At 37.1% G+C, this 21,381-nt stretch overlaps 1 protein-coding gene across 1 annotated transcript in view; it reads left to right on the top strand.

Annotated features, from left to right (window-relative positions):
• AFAP1L2 (actin filament associated protein 1 like 2) overlaps positions 1-21,381 on the top strand; it is a 92,443-nt gene that overhangs the window by 37,886 nt on the left and 33,176 nt on the right. The window contains exons 2-5 of the mRNA XM_087725857.1: positions 9,035-9,163; positions 9,934-10,011; positions 13,612-13,700; positions 20,949-21,039. Of these exons, the coding sequence (XP_087581983.1) occupies positions 9,035-9,163; positions 9,934-10,011; positions 13,612-13,700; positions 20,949-21,039 (387 nt within the window). The remainder of the gene's footprint in view (positions 1-9,034; positions 9,164-9,933; positions 10,012-13,611; positions 13,701-20,948; positions 21,040-21,381) is intronic.

The following is a 21,381-nucleotide window of genomic DNA, read 5'->3' as shown; positions in this document are numbered from 1 at the left end:
TCTTACTCTCCAAAGAAGAATTGAGAGAGAATGAATTACCATATCCTTGGAGTGAGGTTTCTGCTAGGAAAACCAATCTAAAGATGGTAAACAACAGGTGTACTTTTCAAAAATGAGTCAAAAGAAATGCTTCAGGCCTTCTGTAAGCACAGAACCTTTCTTATTAGTAGTCTGTTGTTTTTCAAGCTTTTGCATAGGCTTCAAAAAAAGGTGTGGCTGTTTTAGGAATTAAATTTGTGTTAGTAGGTCAATTTTTCTCCCAGGTTTCCACAAAAGTCTTACAAAGGCTTATCTGCTTATTTCTTTGTTTATTGATTTATTTCCATGATTCATCCCCATCTCTGAGTGGGAATGTTTTATTCACCCTTTAGGTGAATAAGGGGTTGTTTGTGTGTGCTTCAAAGCACACAATTATTCTTTATATACAAGAGCCATAATGAGCAAACTAAGTTAATGATCTTCTACAAAAAGGATTTTTAAAAAGCCACCTAGATTTCTCTTATCTATCAAGTTGGAGCTGAAAGCCATGATTCCTTTTTTGTTTCAAATTTCTGATGTTTTGCAGAAATGTCAAGAATCTTGGTTGAATGTTAAGCTAAATAAACCATTCATGCAGTGTACCATTTATGTTTAGCTACTCACACTGGCAGGATGAATCAACCTTTACTTCTGTTGTGCAGATATAACCACTGTGTATAAGAAAGCTAAGGTTTTAATTACTGGAGATTCTTTGAAGTGGTGATACTGGATAATTAACTGGATTCTTCTGCCTGTAAATCACGTGCTTTGCCATTGAGCTATGGAAAAGATAACCTTAAGGACTGAGCTTTCATTCTTAAAACTTCTATCCATAGAAATGAAAAAGGTAGCATGTGCTGGCCAGTACCATAAATATTACTCTTCTATCATTCTGCAATAGCATTTGAACCATGCAAAATGCTGCTCAGTTACAATATTTAATAAAAATCAAGTATTTTGTTGTTTGACTAAGTGTTTCAAGTCATACTGTACTATAGCAGAAGAGGAATAATTGTGATTACTAAAATTCCAAATGTTTTTGTGATGTGGCTCATTTTTCACATTTTAGGGATTCTGGCTTTTCCTAGTCTTTTCACTCCTCATATTAAACAGTAAACAGTAACAGAGTTGGAAGGGACTTTGGAGGTAATCTAGTCCAACCCCCTGCTCATGCAGGAGACCTGTACTAGGGATTTGAACCGCCAAACTGCCAACTTTTCTGATCAACAAGCTCAGTGTTGTAGCCACTGAGCCACCTAGTCACATGTGAGGCCTGTATTTCTCCCTTTCCTTGCTTGTTAGCCAGTTATCTTGCCAGATTATGCCAGATTATGCAAAATTAGACTCGTAGACAGAAGCCACTGTCAAAGAAAAAATAATTGTCTTATTTCATTTGAAAACTGAAAAGTTGAAAGGCTCATAGTTCCTTTAGTATATAACTAATGGAATGATTGTATTTCTGTGCCAGGTAGGGGGAAAAAATCTCAGACTCAACCCATGCCATCTCAGAAAAAGGTCTGGAAAACCCTTATCTGAAGAGCTGCTAAAAGAAGTCATTACTAGCCTCAAGCAAGCAGAGCATGCCAAAGATCATTGGGAATTTGGAAAACTAGTGTTCTTTGAATTTATTAAAATTTGGAGTAGAATATTTTGCACCTGGAGCATTCACTTTCTTTGCAAGCCAGTGCAGTGAAAATGATGAAATCTGCAACCATGCAGGCTGAAGGTCTCTCACCCGCATCATGCACTTTTGAAGATTTTGAGGCCCCTATGTTAAGGTGACCAGATTTCCAGATTGGTAAAGAGGGACACCATTGACCGGGGGGGGGGGTTGATTAAAAATTTTATATTTTGTCAAAAGGTCACACAAGGCAATTACATGACCCCAGGACACGGAAACCATCATAAAAACTAATCTGTTGCCAAACATCAAAATTTTGATCACGTGACCATGAGGATGTTGCAACGGTCGCTAAGTGTGAAAAATGGTCACTAAGTGTGAAAAACGGTCATCAGTCACTTTTTTCAATGCCATTGTAACTTTGGTCACTAAATGAACTGTTTGAAACCTAAAGCTAGCTTGCATTATAATGCCTTATGCTAGCTTACATTTTCAAGAGAGAGAAGCTAAACTCCTTATTAGAATTGAAATAGAAATGAATAGAGTAGAGTAGAGTAGAATAGAATAGAATAGAATAGAATAGAATAGAATAATTTATTAGCCAAGTGTGATTGGACACACAAGGAATTTGTCTTTGGTGAATATGCTCTCAGTGTATATAAAGAAAAATAAAATAGAATACATTCATCAAGAATCAGAAGCTACAACACTTAGTGATAGTCTCTCTCTCTCTCTCTCTCTCTCTCTCTCTCTCTCTCTCTCTCTCTCTCTCTCTCTCTCTCTCTCTCACACACACACACACACACACACACACACACACACACACACACACACACACACACTCCTCCTCTGGATTCACTGGGACGTTTATAAATTCCCCTTCCTGTGCAAACACTCCTTCAGCCTCTTTGTCCCCTCTTTCTGGATTCACTCCAAAGTTTTTAAAATTACCTCTTCTGTATAGAGACCAGGTTATCAGCCACGTGAGACATACGCTGTGTTTCTATGGCACAGTAATCTCCTCCCCAAACAACACGCAATGCCAATTTAGAAGCCCCGAGCAGCCAAGGCAAAGCAGCAGTCCGGGGGGAGGGGGAGGGGCTGAGCTTGGACAGCCTCGGAGGCAGCCCGCCACTCTGAGAGAGAGACAGAGAGAAAGAGAGAGGAGGGAGGGAGGGGCTGCTCAAAGCAACAGAAGAAGAAAAGGGAACAGAAGAAGTGAGGGAAGCTCACGGTCTCCACATGGAGTAAAGTCTTCTCCTCCCTCAGCCATTGGCAACAGCTCCCAAGGACGCGCGGGTGGGAATGCGCTCGGCTTGAAGAATATACGTTCCCAGTTGCTAGGAGAGCCTCAAGGCAGCTGGACGCTTTTTCGTAACTTAAAAAAAATCAGGACTTTAAAAAAAAAACGAGACGCGGGACAAATTGTTCAAAAGAGGGACTGTCCCGCTGAAATCGGGACGTCTGGTCACCTTACCCTATGTCATAAAGCAGGGGTGGGGGATGATGCCCCATTTATGATTTGTGGATTTCAATTCCCAGAATTCCTGAGCCAGCCATGTTGCTTCAGAAATTTTGGGAGTTGAACTCCACAAGTCATAAAGGGGCCGTCGTTCCTCACAAGTGTTCCAAAACAATAAGGTAAAAAACTGGTTCAAACCTTTTTTGGATTGTGTGCCCACACCCATAATGGTATTGGTGCACAACTTCCCCACACACACATGTGTGTAGCATCAGCACTCCCACCGCTTTTGGTACACTTTTTTCACTCTCCCCAGGCTCCAGAGGCTTTCTAGGAGCATGGGGGGGTGAAAACAGCATCGCCCCCCCGGAGACTCTCCATAGACTTCAGGAGCTTCCCTGAAGCCTCCAGAGGGTGAAAATGGCCCTAGGGGAACCCTGGAAGTTCGGCAATGGTAACTTCTGGTTTGCTTGTAAGGCCGTTTTTCACCCTCCAGAGTCTTCAGGGAAGCCTCCTGAAGCCTTTGGAGGGAGAAAAAATGGCCTTAAAAGAAGGCCAAAGTCAGCTGGGCAGCGCACACATGTGCGCTGGAGCTAACACAGCAACACCTCGTGTGCCCTAAGAAATGGCTCCGTGTTCCACCTGTGGCACGCTTGCCATACGTTTGCCATCATGGCAGTAAGGCATATGCAGCCTTATTAAGAATTGTGAATTCAAAACCCCCAGGTTGAAGATTTCTATCCAAATGATGCTTTCTGTGCAATGATAAAATTCAAAACAGTGTTTTAAATCAAGATTCATTGTGGCAAGGCTGAAAGCACCTTTATTTACGGCAGGATCTTAGTTCTGAAAACTGTAATGAAGTACCAAGATGCATGTAATTGTAGGGAAGGAAAGAAACAGCGCTTTCTTGATTAAGGCTTCTGAGTGTCTTTCAAGAACCTTCTCTGCCTCTCTTTGCCCACTCCCACCCCAATCCTCCCACTGCCTTCTTCCAGTGAAGAGGAGAGAAGCTAGTCTGTTATTTGTTCCGCAAACTGGAAAGCCTTGTGTGCTTCTTCCTTAAAGTTCAGAGTTCCTGGTTCAGCAATGATAATTCCTTCAATAAAATGATTGTCCCTATTTCCAGAATGGCCCATATTGTACCGATCCGGTTCCACAGTTGAGCTTTCAGCCTACAAATAACAAGGCTCAGTCTCTGGATTGTCCTGGCTTGTAACTCATAGAAATATATGGATAGTCTTTTAAAATAGTTTTCTGAAATTGTGCATTAAAATATAACTGAAATATAATGTTGGTTTTTGGCATTTCAGTGATTATGTTTGTACAGTGACTCCACATTTATATTTTTTTCGTTAGGGTTAACAGTTTGCACATCAAGAAATATGTGGGGTGGGGAGTTTGGTCAGATTGTTGTGATTTACATTTTCTCAAGTACCAACCCCACAATATTTCCCACCAATTTCTGACTAAGTTAAAATGCTGCTGGGAGGAAATGATTCAGAGAGGCAAAAATACTTTGGGATGATTTTGTGCAAATTTCCTATGAACAATTGGTATTTTCTTCCAGTTTCTCCCAATTAGTTTTAGCTTGCTTGATGAGATTTTGCTTTTTGTGATTCCTAAAGTCAGAAATGTAGCTTAGAAGCCAGCCATGTGTTTTGAGGTGCTTCAGAACTGGCTTAGCCCTGTAAACATGGCCAACTCAAAGACTAATTGGATCAATTGGCCACCAGAACTGGTTACACTTCGTTGGTAATTCCAATGTAGCATGGAGCAATTACCTTGTTTAGTGACCATTTGCGGTTACAAAGGTAATGGATATGTAGCTTTATGATCAGTCCTCAAATTTATGACCTTTGCAGCTTGGTAAAGCTCTGGAAATCTAAAGTAAGATCACAAGCACAATTGCAGTTTTACTTAGCAACCACTTTACTTAAGACCAAGTGGCCAGATGCAATTGTAGTTGCTATATGAGGACTATCTATGTGTCAGTTGCATACACTTTGAAGTATCTGTCCTATGTGTGGCAAGAGAGCTGGGAGGGAGGGAACCTTATCTTTAGTATAGAATATTTTATTTGTATGTATTTGTCTAGTAAAATTAGGGATGTTGTTTATTTAAATGTGGATCATACAATGCATGATTTGTTGAATAGAAATATATCAGCTGAATAGATACGTGTCTGTGCACATTTGTCTAAATATTTATTTACCTTTTACATTATGAGAATTTATTTTGGGGAGAAACCAAATTCTTATTTAGAATTTAGGTTTATTCTCGGACTTAGATGCATGCCTATGAGCTTCCTCAATTTACATTCTGTAAAATAGGTATGAATGACTGATAGGTATTCACTCTCTATGTTCTATTTGTGTCTTTTTTTATCCTCACATGAGGGAATGCATTTTTTAAAAATTGGCCATTTAATAAGAGTACTCATAGCACACTCTTACAATTCCAAATTTGTTAATTGGATCCAAGGGTTAGCAAACCTCTAAAGTCACATAGACCCAATTTTATGAAAACTAAACCAGACCTGAAATTTTTTTATCTCTAAAATACCACTTGGAGTCATGCACTCTATGTGAATTAACAAAATATAATCATTTTTAAAACAAGCAAATATAGTATAGTACCATTATAAAATACAATTACAATAAAACCAGACATATATAAAGAAATAGATGCTGTTTTTATATGGTAACAATGGTGCACTAATAAGGTTGACTAATGATGTTGTTAGGAGCAAAACATTGCTAATTTGCCAGGCCAGACCACTTTAATAGTCACCTGGCAAAGAGTTGAGAAATCAAATGAGGATTTGGATCAGTTTAGTCTTTTCCAGAGCCTCTCCCTCAAAATGGGACGGTGATCAACATTCATTCTTGTTTTATTTATGCTGGATTTAGAAGTAATAACAGGAACAGTTCAGCAAAAACAGGTATTTCTTGTTTTCTGTTATAGTTACTCATTGTTTTAGCCTATTTTTACCTTGAAGTCTCAGGCAAGTGAGTAGCACCGAAGGGTTCCCTTGTCAAATATATATGCAATTTGTTCCTTTAGGAGGGCCAGTTTCCATTCAAAGTGATCCAGCTGTTTTCATCTGCCACTATCAGCACATCTGTTTCTTTTTGCTGTTCGGGAGAACAGCATTCTTCTGCTGTTGTTGTAATTTACTTTCTCTTTCCCTAGAGCAGCTGACCCTTCTGAACTTTGGAATGTACTTTGTAGAATACTCTGGGAAATCCATTGTAAATCTATCACATTTGCTATTCTGCCACTTGAATGCTTGTTGCACTGAAATGATCAGCTGGCCTGGCACTTTTCTGCAATAAAGAATAAAGCCACAGCATGAAGGAAACTGCCTTTTGCCAAGACAGTCTCTTCAGAAAAGAAATTGTGCCAGCTTAGAAGGTTTTAGGTCATGCTTGTTTTGGATTGTTTTGTCCAATGAGTCTAGAGGACATCAACTTGGGGTAGGCTCTACACAGATGTTTTAAAGAGAATATAAGTGGAGGAAGAGGAGTATGCAGAAAAACATATGCATTCAGTGGTTTGGTGTGGATAGTTATGTCCACACCAAATCGTCTCTTTTACTGCTTTTCAAAGTTCTATTTATTTTAGTTAATAGTTTACATTCTTAGTATTTAATCATTCAGTCTACGTTTCATGTTAAAATAAAAAGGATTATTACTAGGGAAATGTGCTTGCTCTATCATGAAACTTGCTTATAACTTTATACAAATTGTTGTCTTCAATCTACTCACAGGGCTAGAAAAACAATAATAGAGAAAAGACAATAAGCAAGAAGCCCTATAACACTTCAGACAAATGGTTGTCCAAGCTCTTCTTAAAAGCCTTCAGTGTTAGAGCATTCACATCTTCTGGAGGCAAGCTGTTCTGCTGATTAATTGTTATAACTGGAAAGAAATTTCGCCTTAATTCTAAGCTAGTTCTCTCCTTGATTAGTTTCCATCCATTGCTTCTTGTCCTGCCCTCAGGTGCTTTGAAGAATAAGTTGATGCCCTCTTCTTTGTGGCAGCCTCTTAGATATCGGAACACTGATATCATGTCTCTCCTAGTCCTCCTTTTCATTAAACTAGACATACCCAGTTCCTGCAACCGTCCTTCATATGTTTTAGCCTCCAGTCCCCTAATCAACTTTGTTGCTCTTCTCTGCCGTCTTTCTAGAGTCTCAACATCTTTTTATATCATGGCAATCGAAACTGGATGTAATATTCTAAATGCAGTCTTATCAAGGCATTATAAGGGGTATTAACACTTAAATACATAATAATGTTTGATTAGCACAAATAGACAAACTCTATAACTTAGAGTTCTCCAGAAATTTGTATCATCCACAGTTGGCATAGCCAGTGTTGATCGCAGATTATGAAATTTTGTAGTTCCAGACTGGGACCCAGACTGATCAGGGTGAAAGGATCAACATTTTGCTAAATGCTCATTTTGGGGCAGTTATCTTTATTTACTTTATTTGGTTCCAATATTTTGTGTGTGTGTGTGTGTGTGTGTGTGTGTGTGTGTGTGTGTGTATCTATCTATCTATCTATCTATCTATCTATCTATCTATCTATCATCTATCTATCTATCTATCTATCTATCTATCTATCTATCTATCTATCTATCTATCATCTATCTATCTATCTATCTATCTATCTTATCTATCTATCTATCTATCTATCTATCTATCTATCTATCTATCTATCCCCACATTTGATTCGTTTTTTCTTTCATCTATGCCTATATCTTCAAACCTTTTTATATTATGGGAGTTCCCATTCTGATGCCTTCCAAATATGTTGAATTTCATCTCCCATAATACTCAAGAGAAGATTTCCTATAAATTGTGGAATGCTGCCCTATTGTTTTCAGTGAGCTATACTGTGCCCACAGCTTTAGGCAATCCCTTTTACCACAGAAGCAAGGTCCAACTCAACACAACCATTAGAAGAGAAAGCTTTATTCAGATGAAGGAGACATCCTTATGACTGGTGGGTCACACTATACCAGGCTGGCCACAAAGTGATGGTCCTAGCATGGACTGTCCCATGCAAGTAGAAAGGGCCAGTTTCTGGTCAGCTGCAAGTAGAGTTTTAAAACTGGATCCACCATATGACACTCTTCCTTGCACTGAGCAGAGGAAAATCTTCTTTCCAATCTTTTCTGAGCCTAGAATAAGCTGTACAAAGTAAAAAGGCTTATGTGTATTATTTGCTTATAAGTTGATTGGGAACAAAAAAAATATACAGGTAGCCCTGAACTTGGAACTGGTGGTTTAGAACCATTTGAAGTTTCAATAGGCCTACCTGGGGATACATATAACCCAGATTTGAAGTTCTGGTGGTCAGAGACCCTCCACATGATCACATTTTGAATGCTTGGCAATGCAACCATATTTATGGCCATTTGCAACATCCCACATTTTACTACAATTTTACCATAAACTGACATTTACTTCTGGTTTTTGGCAAAATCACACCTATAGCATACCAGTTTGCTTAACAACTGTGGCCTTCACCTAATGACCGCCCCAAAAGGGTCATAAAATTAGTTTTGTCACATGATCAACCCATTTTACAACCATTATGAATTATAACCATGATGGGCAATCTCCATTATGGTTGTAACTCAAGAACTCCCTGTAATTAATATTTTTTATATTTTCTTCATTACCAGGAGGGGGAGCAAAACCTCTGTTTTCCTTTCATATTTGCTTTTTCCAATGCTGGAAAAATACTTTAGGCTAATCCAAAACTAGGAAAAAATACTTGATATGCAGACATATAAAGGGAGGGTTTGTAGCCCGCATCATACAAAGACAAAAAAATGTTTTAAAAATTCCTGGATTACATAAAAGCCATCGGCATTAGATGCAATAAATAAACTAGTTTATTTCATATCTCTTTTAGCTCTGGAACAACTGCTGACAGAACTTGAAGAATTTCTGAAGATACTAGATAAAGAGAACCTCAGCAGCACAGCTGTAGTCAAAAAAGGTTTTCTGGCTGACCTCCTTCGGCTGTGCACAAAATCAAGTGGTAAGCAAAATCAGGTGAACAATTATTGACTTTGGAAGGTTTATCTTTCTTGCTGGTACCCCAGTCTGTCTATTTCTCATTTTTGTTTGAACCTTATTCCAAAATGAGATGTAAAAGAGAAACAGATCTCATTTATCAGCATGAAAACAAACTTATTTATTGGGATACATGTGTTTGAGGACTGGGATCTATTTAATTAGGTGCAAATCTTGTTATCAGTTGCTCAGAATATGTTTACAAACACCACACATTTACAGATCATAGTGGGGATTAAAAATGGATAAAAAGAGGATGGAATTCTTTTCCAGTTGTGTTTCTATTAATTTGCTTAATTCAAGGTGACAGCAAAGTTCATAGGAATGTGCAAAAATTTTATTCCCCTCCTTTTATTGTAAACATCATAAATTATTTTTATTTGCTGAAGTTTGCTAATAAGATTAATTTGCAAGGGATGAATCACCTTACCTTTTGCTCTTTAAAAGTTCTCATTTCCCTGTTTTACTCAAAATAACTTCTTCAGGAACAAAGTCCAGTAAAGTACTTCGCATGAGAACAGAAAAGGGAAGGGGAAAGCAAAATGCTTTTTTAACTTGCTTAAATTATCTGCCATAGAGTAAAGCACGTAAATTAGCTTATCAAAATTGCAAGTGAAAGAATCATGCAGGATAATGACAATCAGAATGATGGTCCTTCCGCACATCATTGCTGATACTGTACATGTACACACAACAAAATGCAAAGCAGTACTTTACAATATTTTTACACTGTAGGTGGTGATGAAGAATACATTTATATGAACAGAGTAACCATAAATAAACTACATGGGGAACCAGAAAAAGCCGACAAAGGTAGGCATCAAATGCTATTATCATTCAAATGTATCTAGAGGGCACCAAGCTTGAAAATAAACTATTCCAGAAAAACAAGTATTGCCATTCGGGGGGGGGGGGGAGGGGGGAAATACTGTGGTCACGTAATCAGATTTGTGCTCTTATTATTATTATTTTATAGTGATATAGTTGTCTTGGCAACGTTTCGGCGAGATCTCACTTGCCATCTTCTGGCTGGTGTTTTTGGTTTAAAACATGGTCGGAGCTGCTGCCTTTCTATAAATCTTGGTGGGGGTGTGTGGAGTGCTGGCTTTGTTTCAGTAAGTGGATTGATTGGTTGTGTGGTTGTATCATGATTGGTAGACTGGTGCTGATTGGTGCTGGATGTGTGTCCGTTGTTGTTTTGTTTGTAACAGCCTGGGAAGAATAATTATGGAAGATATTGAAATAGAGAAACACACCCACAACATGAATAAATGTGACGATACCTCCCACCTACCAGACATCTGGAAACCAGCCCTAGTCAACAAACGAGCCCTACCCACCACCCAGGCCGTTGCAACACAAAACAATAGACACACAGCCAACACCAATCAGCACCAATCTACCAATCATGATATAACCACACAAACAATAAATCCACTTACTGAAACAAAGACAGCACTCCACACACCCCCACAAGATTTATAGAAAGACGGCAGCTCCAACCACACTTTAAGGCGAAAACACCAGCCTGTGATGGTGAGTGAGACTTCGCTGAAAATGTTGCCAAGACAATCTCAATCCCAATCTTACGTGGGAAAAGACCCAAATAAAACAAGACCAGCATATATGTGTGTGTGTGTGTGTGTGTGTGTGTGTGTGTGTGTGTGTGTGTGTGTGTGTGTGTTTATTTGTGCTGATAAATAAATAAAGGGAGACTAGTATAGATCTGTTTCAAGCTATTTAGCTCTCATCAGCTAGCCATACCCTTACTGGGAATCGAGCCTGTGCTGTATTGCCTCTAAGGCAGATGTGTTAACCATTGAGCCACAGAGTTCGACTCCTTATCAGCCAGCCAGGGAAGAAGGTATATATTTAGAGTCACAACCCCTGGTGATAAATAAATAAATAAAGGGAGACTAGTAAGATCTATACTAGTCTCCCTTTATTTATTTATCAGCACAAATAAAAAAAACACATATATAACAAAGGCAACAGTAAAAATATTGGGTTTCTGTCATGATGGACTCTTGTGACGAGCCGATTGACAGATGATGGAAGCAGTTAGCTTCCTCCCACAATTGGGGCTTACCAGGGGTTGTGACTCTAAATAAATAAATAAATAAATAAATAAGTGTGTGTGTGTGTGTGTGTGTGTGTGTGTGTGTGTGTGTGTGTGTATTTGTTTGGCTTAATACATTGGCCTAATAGATAATATGAATTGTTGAAAACATATTATTCTTCTATGTTCATTTAGCGTTTCTGAATAGCACTTTTCAACTGTATAACATCCATCCATACCAAAGCACGGGGAACTGCCACATATAATATGTTCTATTCTGTGACATTAGGTTAGATAATAACTGCTTGTGGACTCTAAGTGGATGGATATTTTGCCTTCAGAAGTTTTTTGTATACATAGATCCTCTTTCTGTGAATACGAAAAAATTCTGTACATAGATATTAAATAGCATGAGTACTCAAAGCTTCATAACAGTGGTGGGTTGCTCCTGATTTAGCACGGTTCAGCCGAACTGGTAGTAGCGGTGGTGGGAGGCCCCACCCAGCCACCCAGATGCTTCTGGACATGTACAAAGGCATTGCCCGCGCAGGGGAGCATGCCCGAACCAGTAGTAAAAATATTTGCAATCCACCACTGTTTCATATGTAGAAGGATTCCTTAAGTCAATACATACGTCAGTGCATATCATGTTTATACTTTTATCTGTTATCATATATCTATCTATATATATATATATGCTTGACTAAATAAATAAATAAATAAATAAATAAATAAATAAATAAATAAATAAATAAATAAATAAAAGATATCCATCTCTAACAAATTTGGCTGGAGACGCACTTACTACTTAATCTGTTTTGTTTTCTGCAGCTGCCCTGCTTGGGTTGAGCCTATAACTGATTCCATTTTGGGATTAATAGATGGAAAAATGTAGCCCCTGGTATCTGTCTCTAAATTGCCTAGAAACAGAAAATCTGAGAAGACGTGGGAAGAACAGCAGATGTCTGATTTGTTTGGCTAATAACATTACTATAGTATGGATAGTTTGTTTTGCTGCTTCCCTTCTTATACCAGAAAACTATTAAAGTTTCAGATGCAGAGCTGTTATTGTGGCTCCCCAGGCTCAATCCCAAAAGAACTGTGGTTCTAACTTTATTTTTAAATTGTACAAGAATGTAACAAAGTTCATGCCAGATTCTTTTCAGAACCACTGCTTACCATTTGGGTAGCTATCAGACCATCCAACTTTAGAATACTCTTATTTTCAGCAAAAGTTTTGCTTAGCATATTTATAGGGATGCTTGAAGTGATTTCAAATATAACCTCTCTGCACATAAAGATAATTTCCAAGTATAGAAATCATGTTCATCTCTCTTATGTCACCATACCAGAAAATGTCAGGTCTGATTCCGTCAGTCTTTTGCAGTATATTATCCTTGTCATATTTTGGATAATGTCCCTCACAATTTTTAGACAGTCTAGAGCACCCTGATAGGAAAACTTAAAGAGAGTTATAGGAGATACATTATAATATACTAAGACTTGTTTTAAGTAGGTTACTGTAGTGGAAAAGTTATAAATAGGGAAAATATAATTTGTTTTCTTTGTTCCAAGAATAAGCAATTTGGTGGTTTTTCCGTGCTTTGCATTTACAACTTCCATTCATCCCAGCAAACATGTCCAAATAAGAGATGATTGTTAAACTGCTTACTTACATCATGTTTATTCTTATTTATCATTTAAAAGTCCTGGAATCCATTAAAGAATCACAATGTTTGTTGAATTTGGGGGGAGGGGGATGACAACATCTCATGTTTTAATCTGGTTATAATCATTCTGAATGAGGGATTTTAAACAGGTGTTTTATTCATTTCTTTCCACATGCTGTCAAACCTCAAAGAATGAAATAGTCTGTACCATATTACATTTGCAAATTAGCTGAAAATCAGTTGGCAGAATTTACTCTCCTACCACAACTTTTTTCTTTCTTGGACTGAAAAAACTGAATAATCTGATAGTTTAAACTATCCTTAGCAACAGTAAGGAAAGGTGACTACTTACAAAAAATTGATTTAGGCATCAACTGGGTCTTATAAGTAGATTGATTATTTATAACATTATAAATAATGGACTTTACAGTTTTCAATGTTAACTGAAGTATTTCTGTACGCATAATTCTGCAAGCACCAAAAGTGTATGTCTTGAGCTGTATTATTTTTTCCACCATATTTTTGGAGTGAAATCAATTGCCATTTGGGTGCTCTAGGCTAAGTAGGCTAATTAATCATATTTTTCTTTCAAAACAAAAGTGAAGCATCTGAGATTGTAGCTGAGTATAATTATATGTAATTACCATTTATTTGTTGTGATTTCTCTTTGGATTATGATGTTAGGTTACCAAGATTTGTTGACTAATGGAGAAATGGAGCAGTATTTGTATCCTCCACAGAAAAGCTTGCCAGATCTTCCACATTCAAAAATAGTAAGTGATATATCATTTAAAAATAAAAACACATGAATACATTAGAATTTGAAGATCTTCTAAGTAACCTGCAAGATATATAAATCTGTTGAAGTTCATAGAACACCCACAAATACCACAAGAAAAAAGAGAAAACTATGCGGGGATATTATTATTTTTGCCGGAACTGAACTTTCATCTTCGTTATAAATGTTAAACAACTAGCAAAAAAACTTATTTTCATCAATTTCACAGATAGCCCTACCTGAATACTTCCTAGCTATTCTTTTTGCTGTTGTTGCCCAGCTATGTTGATAATTGTCTGACTCTATAGAGCTGCTGACTCTATATAGAAGCTATTTTTTCTTATTAATACAGAATATTAGAGAAAATCTAAATCCCATTGTGTGATCACTTGTTTAATCTTGGCTTCATTTGGTAAAATTTGTCTTTTAAGAGACAGAAAATCAGTTCCTGCTCTTTTTGAGTACTGTGAAATGAGGTTGCATTACTGAGGTCACGGACAAAAGCTCAGGAATGTCATACGTGATGTACTTTGTGCATTAAAAAAGAGAAAACCTGCAAGAAAATATACGTACTGCGTGGACCTAGTGTGGGAGGAAGTGAAAACCTGTGGGTGGTCTGCTGAGGAAATAGCTGTGTAAACTGCAGTCAAAGGCTGATGAGACGGATGATTTCTGTGGAATCCTGCTGTAAGGATTTGGAGTGAGTGATCCCATCAAGGTAGCTGGAGAAAGGAAGCCTGACAAAAACAATGACTTTAAGACATACAACTTCATTGTCCAAGTACTGTTTTTAGTCCATTCAACTAGATAGTTATCATTGTTTTTTGGCCGGGCTGGATAGAATGAGAAGCTGTTTTTAGAGACAGCAATTTCCAAATGCTCAATCCATCCTTTTCCCCATTACTATTCTGTAATTTTAAAAATTACAGTAGATGCTCAAATGTAATGTATATTTAAAGGCTTTCCCCCCCAATACAATTTCTTTGAAATTCTGTGCTTTAACACAGGTGAATCTGGATTGGAGGCAGATTGTTATATCTATGATATGTAAAAGCTAATGGTGACTTAACATCTAATTGGCATTTTCACTCAAGCTACAGGTAGATGACCTCTTCTCTTCCTCTTTTTCTGTTGCTGAAATGCAGCACCCAGCATGCTGGAAGTCCTAATTCAGCAACCTTTAGCTTGTCAGAAGTTACCTAGCACTGGTCTAGAAGATCAGGTCTAGGATCTGGAAATTCAAACTGGAATACATAAGAATTAAATAGTTCAAGCTATTCTATTTAAAGCCGTGTGCGTGTGTGTGTGTGTGTGTGTGCGCGCGCGCGCGCGCGCGTGCGTGCATGCACGGGCACGTGCATGCAGCATTAAATAAGGTAGACAACTTTTCTGACTTTTGGTAAACACCTGCTAGTGTTTTTCATAGTCATGTTATACCACAACAGCTACAGCTAGGTTGGCCTATATGCATACTACCACTTGTTTTGTGGAGAATATTGTCCATCTCTTGATTTGTAGAAGAGTAAATAAAGAAAGGTTTTTCACTAGCTGTCAGGTTGAGGAGAAATATCATTTCACTTAATTCTTAATTCACTTATTGTTTCTAAATTTATTAGGTAATCTACAGCAAAAGCTGCGAGGGCAGTATACAATAAATGTGTGGATTAAAAATTAACATAAAAATAGTATAAAACAAGAATGAACTAAATAGCTGCTAAAGGAGCAGAGACTAAAACTGGCATTGCTATTAGATAAAAGAACCTAATAAACAATCAAAAGATCACCACATGATACTTGATATTGAACAGACGATAAAGTTGTTGCCAAGGGACCTTTGTTTAGGAAAGAAACTCTACACTTTTAGAGCTGTAGTTGGGAAGAATCTCACATCTTAAATTATGAGATCCACTCTTGCTTCTCTTTCATGCCCTTTCTTGTCAACCTTATTTGTAGCTAAGGTTTTCTTAAGATTGTAGCTGGTCAATCACAGTAGATGCCAGTAACCATTCTGGGAATTATTTATGTTTCCTGTATTTAATTAAGAGGATAAAAGCATGAAGTGAATCCTGTACACATTACTTGATTGTTAGGAGCAACTCTGACCATTCCTGTTAATTTCAGAATAGAAATCCCAGGAGCTAAGATTGGATTTGTTTCAAAACAATTCATCAGTGAAGATTTCAAAGCAAGCTCTGGAAGTTCATAAATAATCAGAAGAGAATTCTACTTGCAAGCCTCTAAGTCATTATCAATGACTTTGTTGTGACTGTTTTAAAGAAGTGTACACGGGCTATTTCTGTGTGTATACCAGTGATGGGTTTGTACCAGTTTTACTACTGGTTTGCTCGTGTGCACGCATGCTCTCTCTCTCGCCTGTGACGCTTCTGCGCATATGCAGAAGTGTCCGGTTGGGTGGGCAGAGCCTCCCACCACTGCCACTAACAGTTCAGCTGGACCGGGCTGAACTGGGAGCAACCCACCTCTGATATACCCACACCTACCCACACCGAATAATCATACAAAAGCATCAGTTTTAGAATTGGATCTGAAGCACTGTATAGGTTGTTTCTTTCCACAATGGAAAAAGAGAGTTGTTAAGTTTAACTTTTAAAAATAATGCTCAAACAACCCCTACCCTTTTATAAATTGCTGGATGCATTTTTCATTAACTTCTTTATATTTGTCTTATTTAACATTAGGGCATAGGCATTTGTAGATTGTATGTCACATATACATTTGGAAGTTCCCTTGAGAGTGTATAATAACTTAGCTTACTTCCTGCAAGTCTGTCTAGAACTTTTTTGAAACACTTGTGGTGACTGGGTCTTTGAAGAAATAACTAAATTATTAACCATTCATTTCCAAGCAGGCTTTATACTCAATTTGAGGTACCTTAACGTCACATTTTGCTTGACTTCAACTAATGGTAAAAGTGGATTATAGTGCCATTGACAAGATTGGAAAGTTCATTATAAAGTTAATCAAATGTGTTTCTTTGACATCTTCTGCAGAGACTTAAGAGGGAAGGGAAAGGAGACCATCATCCAAACAATATTGAAGTTCACAAAGGAAACACACAAAATAAATTAGTAGTCATAGCCGGATCTTTTTTACTCTAACTTAGAGGAGAATCAAAGGAGCCGATTGGTTGCTTCTTAGTCAAATCAGTAAAAGGACTCTAGCAGAAATATTTGCCTAGGGACTAACGCTATGACTAACGCTATCTGCATTTGAAGTTTGTTACTATGTAGATTATCTATACAATGTGCTAAACAGATAGGAGCAATATGTGCAGCAATTCCAGTAATGCCTGAAATTCACCAATTTCTGATAATTTAGTTTATCTGAAAAATATCCTCCCTTTGCTAGTCTGGCTAAATGTATGTGTCATGTAAACAAGAAGCTGTTGGTTGATGCAAAGTTGTTATCACTGATCAGGTGAAGTGATAAGATTAGCAGAGGTTTTTATGAGGTTTTCATAATAAACACCAAGATCAGAAAGAACGAGTTGTTTAATAGCCATAGAAAGTACTGGATAGTTTCTAGGTATCAGGGAAAAAAGCTTTTACTTGAACAAAATAAATTTTAGTGAAAAAGTGAATGAAACTGAAAGAATAATTTGCCACTGGATGCTTTTCATGCTTTTTTTTTCTTGCAGAAGAAAATCAAATAATTCTGTTGCTATGGCAGACCAAATAAAAGCCAAATGAAAGTTGATTGCAACACCCTTTACTGGGAAAGATAGTAAACAAAAAAATCCATATAGTTAAATGTCTTGAAGATGAGAAAGTTCTACAATCTTTCAAGCTACCACAAGGTTCCTTACCAATAGATGGAAGTTAAAGTAGTGAAATGGAAATGATGTGGTTCATTTTGATGAGGCACAAGAATGAATGACAGTTATTTCCTGTTGCCAACTAATCTCTCCTGCACAAGGAACAATGAATTAGTTTCTTTCCAATTTTCTGATGAACAGAAAATTTCTTATGACAGCATATCCAGGCTGTACAAAGCTGGTTTCTAAGTAGGGTATCCCTGTTATTTAGACTTCTTTCAAAAAATACTTATTCCAGTATATTCAGATTCTTTTCTGCTGAGTTGAATTTAATTTCTTCAAATCCAATCTTGCTAAGTGCAACATTCTAAGTTACAGCTTCTCCCGTACTACTCTCGAGCCCTGTTTCAACATCCCATGATGTCCACAATCTTTGTGGCTAATTGGTCTTGCTGTTAGGAAGTGTTTTTCCCCTGACATTTGATTGCATTTTTTTAAAAAAATCAACTTCTTTTCCTTTCGACTGATAAGAACTCAGTGGCATTAAAATGGCAACCATGGCAGAAAAACCCTGAGTCTTTGATTTGTGGGAGAATCAAAGAATCAATAATCCATTTAGAAAACAAAGTTCAGAAAAGTTTTTTTTAAAATCCTCTTGCCCATCCTCTTCCCAATTGTTTTTTTATACTTTCTTATCTGTAAATAAGAGCAACAAAAAGTAAGGACTTGAGTCAGAAACAAAGGTATTTAAATTAACATTAATGTTTATTTTTCAATGTCAGATAATTGTTTAATTATAGAATGGCCCAAAAAACATTAATCTTCCTGTTCTCAGTTCCAGAACTAATCAGAAAATAGTGATATATTCCTGGCAGAAAGTAATTAATTGAGCTTTGAACTGGTTGAAAGATGAAACTATTCTTTCTCTTACCGCCATCTGATTCCCATTGTTAATAGAAACAATGCAAAGGAGTCACTTTCTTTTTGGTCCGTTTGAAATTTATTTAATAAAGAACATAAATGTTTGTTTTAAGGCTGTAGAGCAAGATAACTATTTTAATCTTTCTAGACTTTGTGATAGTGTCTGGTCCTGGCTAACTATAAATGTATATCACAATCAGGTTTCCTGCCTAGATCCAACTACTGAAAACATAGCTTAAAACTCCAGTGTGGTTTTTAAGCACTTAAAATATTTAAATAGATTTCTAAAGATTGTCTATAAGTACTGTAAAAACTGGACCTACCTTTTTTTTTTACATTAGTGTTTATCGTTTTCCATTTAACCATTTTCAAAGGGAGTAAATATTTTACCAAGGAAACAATCAAAAGCAATTATTTTGTCATTATTTTAAAATAAAGCTTTCCACTTAATATTCTAATTACTTGGCATATCCTCACTCATTTATTGGTATTTGAAAGTTAGGGATTGCTGCTGGAAATCTTTTGCAAATAGATTATTGATGTGGCTTATCCTTAAATGATGTGTATAAGTTCAGTCTAAAACTAATTGGCTGAGATTCATTTTAAAATGCTCTAAGTCATTTCAAAGTTTTCAATTTTAAAAACTGTACTAATAGTAATGGAATAAAGTGGTCTGATTTGTTTTCTAATCAATATAAACAGGTTTCAAGATAGAGAATTCCAAGTGTAAGAGACTTCATAAATAGGCTTCACCATATGTCCTATACCACAGCAAATTGAATGGGGTGTCTCTATTTTGTTTGTCACTCAAATGTTAACCAAACCGGTTCATCCCAAAATTATCTGAATTGCTGATTGATGCCGAAGGCTGATTGTGTATCCAGACAATTAGCTTATACCTATAACAATATTGCGGAAGAAACTATTGAAGGAGGTCTGGCACACAAATATCATCTACCACTCCCAAGAATGCTCATTGCAAAGTAAACTTTCTGATGAAGCAAATATTACAGCCTGTCCTTCCAGCACTGAGAGTTCAAAATGCATTTCAAAATTCCCACCACTGAAATGGTGGTGATGGAGAAGTGTGCAAAATGCAGTGCAACATTCTAGAACTGGAAGAGCATGGTGTACAAATAGATGCATTTCCAACAGGGGCAGCAAGTTAGAAGCAAAAAGTTATAGAATGAATCTATACTGTGCTGCCATGAGAAAAGGTTCAGTAAACTTGACATCCAGTTTCTTAAATACATGTATGTGGGGAAGACATTTCAGGTGAGTTTCTCTAACAGTGGTCAGGGAGTCCTTCTAGGTCAGTGTTTCTCAATCTTGGTGACTTTAAGTCCTGTGGACTTCAACTCCCAGAATTCCCCAGCCAGCTATGCTGGGAGTTGAAGTCCACAGGACTTAAAGTCACCAAGGTTGAGAAACACTGTTCTAGGTGATGATAATAGAGAGCTTGTAAGATATTTTAGTGGAATCCACTTGATTCTTAAGAATGCTGAACTTTTGGTATAAGAGGGGAGCACTGGAAAGCATTCAATTACAAGATGAGACGACAGTTATAAGTGGCCACAGACAGGCAATTGTGTCAGCTGAGTGGAGGTATACACTCACTTATAACTCAATATAGTTCTAGATAAAATATTAGGCTAGATGTCTTTCTGGTAATTTACATAGCAATAAAAGTAGTATTCTAAGGTAGAATTTGTCCTCTCACTGTAGTTTATTTGGAAGATGGATCAAGCTACAGTAGCTAAAACAATTTTCAAAATGTGCCACAAATTGATGCCATTTGTAAGAAATTAAGTATTTGGATAAACAGTGGTTCCAGAAAACGTTTTGAATGAACAGGCAAGCTAACTCAAAGCATAAGGGAGATTACAACAGATAATAAAATATGCCATTTCAAAAAAGAATTCATCTACCATCAGAATGATATTCAGATCTTTGACACATGATAGCTCAGTTATAGAGTCCAAGGAAATTGTTTTCCAATGCCTTGTAACAATCTGATAATTTGCTGGACAGGTATTTTGAATATTGACAGTGTTGTAAGATGAGATATTAGCTAAATCAAGACCACCTTAAGTTACAAAGAAGGGCATGGGTCATTTTAAATCCTCCAAAATACCCAGTAGGCTCACCACAGTACTGTATATTAAACTTTGCTTAAATTTAAGAGTAAGTCACTTTATCACTGCATCTACATGCCAGGAAGATGTAATTTGTCTTATTTTTGATAAACAGAATCAGAACAATTGTCGGAATAATCAAATGTCACATTGATGAGGGTTTTTCAGAAAATTCCATTGACTCATATTCAGGGGAAAATATACAAAATTATAACTGTAGCACTGTTACACCACAATGCTTGCCTTTTGTTCTTGGTTTAATACGAAATTTCTTATAACAGTAAGTTCTGTGAACGGAATAAATCTTGCTTTCATAAGAGAATGTTCCTTTTAATTTTGATGATAGAACATTTAGAACCTGCTTCAAAACTTTTTATCTGCTTATTCCCTAACTTTTATTTATATTGCACAGATTCCCGAATCAAAACTACAATTGGGCTTCAAAAATGAATCTCCAGAAGGGTACTATGAAGAAGCTGAGCCTTACAGTGTTTCTATGAATGGTACATATTTGTATATGTCTAGAGTTTCATTGTTGTTTTGTTCAGTTGCGTGCTAGAAAGAAAGAAAACTGTTATTTCTAAGAACAATCAGTTCAATCGCATGGCAGAAGAGATTTTTAAAATATAATACTGCTAAGTAAATTTTGAAAAAGAGCATTAAATGACAGAATTGCCTAGGTCCTATTCAGCTCAATATGATATTGATACCCAGAGGTGGGTTTCTCGCCCCATTCCAACCGGTTCGGTTGGAACGGGGCTGGCAGCGTCCTCGTGCACACGCGCAGTGCACGCATGCGTACTAGCGCCTGTGCGATGCTCCAGCTGCTCCTGGAGGATCGCGCA

Source organism: Thamnophis sirtalis, unplaced genomic scaffold (genome assembly GCF_051295495.1).
Source record: "Thamnophis sirtalis isolate CommonGarterSnake01/CBP01778 unplaced genomic scaffold, rThaSir2_p1.2 scaffold_11, whole genome shotgun sequence".
Taxonomy (NCBI): domain Eukaryota; kingdom Metazoa; phylum Chordata; class Lepidosauria; order Squamata; family Natricidae; genus Thamnophis; species Thamnophis sirtalis.
Note: the sequence above shows the minus strand (reverse complement) of the source record. Positions and strands in the feature narration are given on the sequence as shown.